The 9,049-nt window shown below is 41.0% G+C and overlaps 1 protein-coding gene across 1 annotated transcript in view; it reads right to left on the bottom strand.

Moving 5' to 3' along the window:
* Positions 1-5,026: 5,026 nt before the first annotated feature.
* The window catches only part of SBNO1 (strawberry notch homolog 1), a 31,362-nt gene continuing 27,339 nt past the window's right edge, over positions 5,027-9,049 (bottom strand). Inside the window, exons 30-32 of the mRNA XM_054082329.1 lie at positions 8,356-8,432; positions 7,390-7,583; positions 5,027-6,433 (exon numbers count right to left, since the gene is read on the bottom strand). Of these exons, the coding sequence (XP_053938304.1) occupies positions 6,291-6,433; positions 7,390-7,583; positions 8,356-8,432 (414 nt within the window). The 3' untranslated portion in view covers positions 5,027-6,290. The remainder of the gene's footprint in view (positions 6,434-7,389; positions 7,584-8,355; positions 8,433-9,049) is intronic.

Below are 9,049 nucleotides of genomic sequence, written 5' to 3'. Positions count from 1 at the left end.
GGCTAAGCTGATAACAGATCTCTGTTTCATGACCTGCAGTTCATTGTGTATTTAACAGGCACAGTCAATTCTTCCAGCTTATAAATGTGGAAGGAAGGAACATATAAACCAGCCCTGGACTTCCAAAGGTAGAAACTGCCAGCTCACAAGCTGCCTCTCTGGCATTTTTAAGGTGTATTACTTGCATATTGGAAAAAAGCCAACCAAAACCTCTCTTAAGACATTTCTCCCTGACTTGGAGAACAAAGCGTACTGCTTTATGAAAATGAATAATTAAATCCTGAGTTTTGGGCACCTCCATTTATTGCTGAGAACTTGGCGTCATCACCTTTCCAGACCTAGGAAAAATGAAAATAAAAGTCAATATATAAAATGATTCACAAAAATTATATTACAGTAGCCAGTTTATCCCAAAGTGGCTCTTTGGCCAAAGGACAGATATTTGTGCGCTATGCATAGAATATGAGGTTGATACTTTCCAGTCTTGACACAGTTTTTATAAACTCTGCTCCACTTTTAAAGTTCATTACCATCGGTGTTCGAGGAATGTCGTGAATCTGCTCTGAACCACCAGTTTAATTAAGTGGGGAAGCGAGCCAGGTTCAGTGCCAGGTATGTAAATATATTGAAAGAAAAATTGTTTGGATTATTACAACATGACTTCTGCTAGTCTGAAGGATCCTAAAATGGAATGACAATGAATGTTTAGTGTATGCAGAAGCACTGTGCAAAGGCATTCCAGTATAAACAACCTATTTAGACAAGTTGCACAGCAGAAAATTAGAAGGGAAAAAAAACCCAAAGTAGTAGTCAGTTTACTTTATTTAACTTTTTTGGTTTTTAAACAAAAAAAAAATCCTGCCTCAATAGAGAATGCATCTTGTTCCACAGTTTGTCATTTTCAGGAGTATAAATCTTCCTAAACATTGCTGTAATATTTTATTGCCAGGCACTCCAAGCTCTGCTGTGTTGTGTGAGGACAGTTGGCACGCACGGGTATCATCTGCTCCCATGGAGAATGCAGGGACACAGTACAAAGCTGCACCAGAGCGGAGGCTTTCAGGTTGGCAAACGTTTCCACGAGGGCAGGCAATAAAAAGGACACACACAATCCATCCTACGTTACGTGTCTTTGGAATTCTGTCAGTGAACTATCAAAGGTGTAGACTGAAGTACGAATAGCGAAGTCTTACTTTAAAAAAGCAGCGTATCCTTTGTGCAGGGGTAGTCTCACCACCACGGTTACTGCAAGGGTGCAGTGTGGCCCCTCCAGGGGTGGCTGCGAGGTGCTGAGGCAGAGAACACCCACCGCCAATAGAATTCAGCAGCCAGGGGACCTGATGGCAATGACTGACAAACAAATGACTCGGCAAAGCCAGATGCCGGTCTGTGCACCTGCAATGAACCTGGCATTTTCCTGGTTTTCCTCTCTGAATCAGAAAGCAGACACATAAACATGTACAGAATCAAGGAACATCAGTAGAAATGTCTCTGTTCTTCTCAGTGCCGATCAAACACAGGAAAACTGCTCTTCTGCAGGTGACCGGTCTCACTGAAGTTATGCCCTAAGTGCAACTCCGTTCAGAAACACTCACCTAACTTAGTTCTTACAAAATAAAACGTAACACATTGATTCTGGTATTCATGCGTTGCTGGACTTCTATAAACAAAAGACACCGCTTGCATCTGAATGTGTTTCGGTGTCAGTCAAGCTGCCTGCTAAACTGCACCAGATCCATTACTTTGTCATCTTAGCACACGCGGCTTTCTGCTGGGAAGAAATGCCAGCATCCCTCCCTCCTGCGGTGTGCAGCTTCACAGAAACCTGCAGTATCAGTTCATGGCACAGCGGGTGAAAAATTCCTTATACAAGTTTTGGGCTCAGCTTAAACCTGCCCAGTTCCTACTCTTGAATCTTATTACTGCCTCAAACATCATGCACTCAAGAACTACTTTGACTCAATTAAGAAATAGCAAAGCACATCAAATAAGTAAATTCTTGCTAGGTTTTTACTTGCACTCTCTTTAGCTTAAGGTTTTAGAGGCAACCTGCCCCCAGCTGTTATCACAGTGGCTGAGAAACACTGGAATTTCCAGTCTTTTCTTCCCCCCTTTGTGTTTTATTCCTTACGAGGAAAGTTCTTGCTTTCAAACTCGGCACAGAACCTAAGCAGCAGGTGAGCCAAGGCTGCTGTGGGCTCATGTCTGACGCTGCACTCTGGCCCGTTTGTGGCTGCGTTATGCTATTACTGCTCTGTCAGTCCTTAACCACACACTGCAGCTGCCGACACAGGGCAAAACCACCTCCATTATTTCCCTGTGCTCATCGTTAAAAGCTTGTATTGACCACAGAAACTACCAGAAGCGTTTTTGTTACTGTTTGCAGCTGGACCCTTGTTGCATTAACTGTCCCATCGCAGTCTTTGCAAACCATTCCATCAGGCACCACCTGTATGGACGCAGCCTTCCCAGCAACAGGGAAGGCAAAAAAACTGTGACAACCACAAAAAACTCAAGGGCTAAATAAGAGACAGACAATGTGAGGCATTTCTTATTAATCTCTAGATTTGATAGGTGTTTTTTTTTTTAATCTGGCAATCAAAAATATGCACCATTTTCTCAAAGGTAAGGAAGTTCCATAAAATATAAAATAACAGAAGGGTTATGGCAGACAGACAATTGATTATTTTGAGAAAAAAAAATGATGAGAACATATAACATCCACAATGTATGCGGACGTCCCTTGGAAGGTTTATATACGCTACATGTACTTCAAAGTACACAAAAACTGCCTGTTTGGCAGGCTGAGAAAATTGGAATACATTTTAGGAAGGTCATGAAGAAAAAAAACACAAAGTAAAATGAGTTATTTACATTCAATAATTCAGTACCCTTTAACATCTCTATATACATACACACTGTCAGTCACATCCAGACTGCGACTGGATCCAAATGAAGCTTCTTGCAAACACAAAATACAACCCCCCTTTGATAATTCACCTGACAAGCATTTACAAGTTGCAGAGCTTTCTTCATTTACAAAGAAAATTACCACAGACTGACCAGCGAACCAGCATCCTTGGGGAACGTGAGGTCCTTACAGAGGTGTGTGTTCTCTATGGGCCATACAGCAAGGGGAAAAAAATGGAAAACTTGCAGTGCAGAGGGGGGTTTAGGAGGTTATAATTGCATTTACTTGGTCAGACACACCTTAAGGATGAAACAAGTTAACAAGTCAAAAATGAGTTGCTGTCAAGGGACAGTTTAAAAAAGAAACCCCAATTTTTTATCCCTTCAATTCTGAAGTCAACTTCAATGTGCATCTTCTACAGCATGCTTCCCAACCTCAACCATTTTACATCGAGCTTTGCTCCCATTAGAGACACCCATCCTTTTTAAATTTTATTTCCATTTCAGATGGTGATGTGTACAAAGCAGATCAATGCCCCACAAGCAGGAAAAAAAACAGAGATGGTTCTTGCCCAGCCAGATAATTTATCTGACCCGACAACTGGTGTCTCCTTTTTCCTCCCTATGAAGATCTTTGTCTTATGGGCAGTGTTGCAAGGGGATACTGCAGAGCTGTTCCTTATCCCATCCGCTGTTCTATTTATATTCCTCTTCTCCCCCAAGCTTTATCAGCAACTCTTGCAAGGAACAAACTGCTGCTGAAAAAATACACCCCAACAGCCGAGCAGAAATTGTTAAGAAACAAAAGTGTTTCTGTAAGCATGAAGACTAATTTTTTTAGGTTAACAGTTAAGATGTTATAACACTCCAGAGCTGGATGCAGAGGTGTTAGTAACTGAGAGAACAGGCACAGATGACCAAGTGAGGGAATGGATTTCAGGAATGGGAACAGTTCTTATTGGTCTTTAAGCTGTTTTTTTTCCCCTCCAGGAGACACAAGTCCATGGGAAGCTGAAAAGAGTGTGAGTGAACAGCACATGCTGCGAACTCCCCAAATAAAGCAGTACGGTTTGGTTACCAGAATATCCAATGCAGTATTTGCCCATCTCAACCACCAAAGTCAGCACTGCAGGCTCAGAAGAGCACTTAGGAATAAATTGTATTTAAATAATGACTTTTGTAAAAAAAATTAAAAATCAGTATTTGTGAAGCTACCACTTCTAGAACTATCCATCTGAGGACTGAGATCTAAGCTACTGTCATCATCTCAAGCTGGCAGAAGTTTCTACCCCAAATAATTAAAAAAGGACACACAAGTCCACACACACCATGCTGTTACCAACGACTTGGTTCTCTGCTGCAATAGTAATCTGTCAACACACTACTCAAAATCCTATTTTCCTGGAATGGATGCCAAATACATCCCGTGGTGGGTACAAGACACTTGAACATCCTCCCCCAGCCCCTGTCTGTGGGCTACAGTTTTGCAGGGCATCAGTTCCCAGTGGGAACACGTGTAAACTTCCCTCTCCTACTGGAGGATTAAAAAAAAAGCAGGTCAGCACACCCAGGCACCTGCATTTCAAGCACTCAGAGGGCTGCAGCAGGTGCTACAGCAACAGGGAACACACCAGGCTGCTCTAGACCTTATTTCCAGCCAGGCACAGGTGTGTGCAGGGGATTCACCCCCTTGACCCTTTCAGACCAGGAGCTGAGGCCAGCAGGCAGGCACGCTGTCACTGCCCCAGGTGCTCGCAGGCAGCACTAACAGAGCCTCAAGCAAAATTATTCACCTAACCAAACTTACTTCAGCCTGAAGTTGTGGAACTTCTGGCATGCTACTGCTGTGACACTTGAATGCAGCTCACCAAGTACTTACAGAAGTGACACACTGCAGGGGATCGCTCCTCTGTCAGGTGAGCATTGCTTACAATACGCATCAAGGTTTACACACAGTTTAGTTCTTGCCTCATTAAGGAGCTCAACTATGGAACAGCTGGAGTGCAAGAGAAGCCTGGTTAGAGCAGACTAGAGCATGCCAAGTCCTGTCAGATTCCAACTGTACAGACTTGTTAGTTTCTTTTGGAATACAGCAATTGCCTAAACAAGACTCCACTTCTTGTTAGTACAATAACTTTTATTTGACATCTACAAGATCATTATCTTGTAGTATTTTTGGACAGGTTTATACAATCTCAATTTTTCAATAGTGCAACCTGTGCAAGCAAGAAATGACAAACATTGTCCTTCACTTTCTTATAAACATCTACTATTATAGGCAAAACAAAACTTACCCATATTATAGATAAGTGACTATTCACATTTGTACATTACAATTTCTTTTAAACAGCTCCAGATAAACTCTACAATGTCTTACAACATATTAAACAGTATTCAAGTTACTGGGTAACAGAAACAGCACATACAGCGGAACCCTCAAGTGTTTCCCATTCTCTAATTTACAGCTCAAGAAAGGTTCATTTTACAAGTGACAAATTAAATTACATTAAAGAAGTAAAAAATATAAGATTGTATGCGAGATGGAAGTGAATTTGCACTTAAGTTTCCATAACCACCTCAGATTAAGGAAATGCTTCAATTTAAGGAAAACCGGCATTCAGCCATCTTTGCAGTACACATTAGGAATACCATTAATACATTAAAAATTAACTAATTTTAAGATGTTTATCACAAAAAGAACATGTTGTAGACTCAAATATATAACCCCCAGGACAGAACCAGAAAAAATGCAACACCTGGGTATAAACACTATAAAAATGCAATAATCAATGCTGTACAACTAAGATTGTGTTTCTCTCCGAATTCCTGTTGCGTGTATTTATCCTGCCCATGCCTGTTTCCAAAGACATGCACTGTCAAACAGAAACTGGGAAGGAACCCGAATGCATGATGTGCAACCTCTAGGTTTCATGCTTTTATAAACTCATAAATTGAAGAGAAAAACCCAATATATATTTTCTATATATATACCCAATACATGCATTCGAGGATATCTCCCACAGCAATGGCATCGATGCACTGCGTTAAACCCTGAGCATGGTATGACAAGGTAAAAATAAAGCCTGCTTGGGGATTTTCAAGCATTTTCAAACAAATTGTGGTTTGTAGCTTAAAAGGCCAAAAGTAAAAGCAAACAGGAAGCACTACAGAGAGCATAAGGAAAGACAGATGCACCACCATAAACAACTGCTGGCTTTCAGTTCTACCAACCTTTTTAGATCTCTTTATTCTCATTGAGAGCACACAACCAAACTTAAAAGGTTATATTTCTTTGGAATCTGTCCCTGATTTTTATGCAAGTGATATGCTTTTACAGCCTTTTCCTCAAACACCAAAGTCAACACCTGTGGTTTGTCCTCTTATGCATTGTTGAAGTTGGTGATGCTTTGCGGGTGATGCTGCTGCCAGATCTGCTGCTGTTGTACTGCAAGCTGCTGAGACTGGTCTGATGTCGACAGGAGGTTTACAAGGGGCGATACACAATTTGCAGGAATGATCAAACCTGAAAACAGCGACAAGTCAATTGTTTCATAAGCATGCAAGCAATCCATTATTGAAACCTCAGACTGATATTTAATTCACGCAACAGTCAAAGATAGTTTCCAGCATCAAGCCTAACCAAGCAAAACTACAAGTTCTACTTCTCAATAACAGGTTTATCTTCAGAAGCCACTAGATGTGTTAGGTCACAAAGCACTGGAAAGAAGTTGCCATTTTGCCCTCGAAGACAAGTTTTATTCTGCTGTTACCCACCACCACCTAAAACCAGAAGTCGCCTACTTTTGCTTTTCTAGTCTCACAGAAGTTGCAACACCATCGAAGTTTAAATATTAAAAAACTAAGTTTGCGTTCTTAGAATACAGTTTCTAGAGCAGGAGCTGACATGGTATCGCACATCCACAGCGAGTCCGTTTTTTAAAAAAAACCAAAAAACAGATTTCAACCTCCCAGGTACCTGCTACAGGGGCTTCACCAAGAGGTTTAGCAACAAGAAATTACAATCATCTTGAAGTCACTCTGAACTACTGACTACGTGTGACTCTCAGTAGCTCACAACCATGAAAATAACCATTTCAAGGGCTTGCTATTCTTTGCCAGAAGTGAGAAAAGAGCGAAGCCCTTGGGGTTTCACAGGTAGCTTGGCTGGAAGAGGCTGAATATGACATTGTTGTTCCTAGTGTACCAGAAGAATCCAGAGAATGTGTTCCAAAAGCTGGTAAAAGGTATCTTCCTTCTCTAACCTGACTCAAAACAGCATTTGTACTACAAAGATTTTAACACATTGACAAGCATCTTGATAAAGATGCACATTACAATTCCTTTTAAACAGCTCCAGATAAACTCTACAATGTGTCACAACATATTAAACAGTACTGAAATCTGCTACGTGATTCTCAATATAGACTGATCAGTAAGTTACAACTTCCTTCTGCTCCAAGATGGAAATAAAGCACTTACCTACAATCCTCTGCCCATCTTCTGTTCTTAGACGAACGATCTGCATTTTCACATTAGTACCACTCACAGAGGCGAGAACACCTTCTACTTTTGTCCAGACGCTCAATACTGAGCCACACAGCACATAGTAAGTTCGACAGCGGAGTCCCACTTCACAAACTAGTCCCAAGCCTGCCTTCTTACAATTACCTCTCCTGCAGCATAAAGAAAGAAAGCTTTCAAAAGAATTCTGCAAACAAAAACTATCCGATTTCATTAAAAGTGAGACTTGAAGTTATTTAACATTCAGAGCTGAGCAAGGGCTGCAAGTACACAGTAAGGGGAGCATACTTTGTCCACAGTGCGCCTCTAATGGTACAACTTTGAGAAGTGCTGGTCTATGTAGGACCACATCATCCAAATGTGCAGCAGAGCTTTAGGTCAAAGCTATCACTCATTTACAATCACCTGAGAACCAGAATGTTACTACGAAACTGGTGTCTGATCAGTGTATTTCAGAAGCTCCAAGATTAATCCGAAACTTCTACCAGTTTCACTGTTCCTCAGGAATTAAGACATCAGCTGCTGAGTTCTGACACCGAAGAGGTAGCACAAGAACAGCTGTTCCCAATATCCATCTCATTTCCACCCCCCCAAACTCCCTCCCCCCCTCCAACAACATCTGAATTAACCACCCACAATAATAGATCAGATCAAGACACAAAGTACAAGCTACTCCTGGGTCATTACACTTCCACTGGAGCACAATCTATAAGTCAGCATTAATTTAATACACTGGGACTTCAAGGGCAAGTGCAAAGCTTCATGTTTCCACTCAAAGGTTGGGTCAGTTGACTGATCATGAGACAATTTTTCTTTAACAAGAAACACAAAATTGCACATCAGTAAGAGAAGAACAGAAGTAGTGGTAAACCCATTAAGGTAAATGGCTTAATTGAAAGCATCTATGTGCATGCAAATACTAACCAGTAAGCATGGGTGCAGGTATCCGCAGAAGAATTGTACTGCTCTAGCCAGTGTGGCAGAGCATCTTCAGAAGGTACCTGAAAAAGTAACTCAAAGTCAGAATAACAAAGTAAAACACATCAAACCTTGTAGAGAACAAAAGCAATCTGGTCATTACTATGAGAAAAGAGTGAGCATCAACATTCTGATGGTAAAGAGGTACATTATCCTATGTTACTATAATTTCAGGCTATTCACTGGAAATGCCATCTCAAAGGATGAGCAAAATGCTTGAACAGAGCAGGATCTCAGCAATAAGAACAGCAAAATTTCAGAATGTTTACAATCAACTTAAACCCAGAGCATCCTCAGGTTTTTATGGTGTTGAATCTGTAAAATTGTTCAGGTGTTAGGTATCTTCCCAGCCTCTAATTAGGACAATCCATTGCAGCATTTAAAACATCATCAAGCAAGCAACTGAAGCTTCAGAATAATTGCTTGGCATGCACAGTATATAGCTGCTTATTTAAAAGTATGTTCATACCCCCTATACAGAAGCTTTTCCTTGTTTGATCCTAGAAAACTCATTTTGCACTACCCCACCACAGATGATTTATATTCAGAAAGCTTTGGATATAAGAATGCACAAGTCATACAGGCCCACTTGAAGGGACCCAAATACAAGCTCTGCTCTGGAAAAACAAGCTTCATTTTT

Source organism: Cuculus canorus, chromosome 17 (assembly GCF_017976375.1).
Source record: "Cuculus canorus isolate bCucCan1 chromosome 17, bCucCan1.pri, whole genome shotgun sequence".
NCBI lineage: Eukaryota > Metazoa > Chordata > Aves > Cuculiformes > Cuculidae > Cuculus > Cuculus canorus.
Note: the sequence above shows the minus strand (reverse complement) of the source record. Positions and strands in the feature narration are given on the sequence as shown.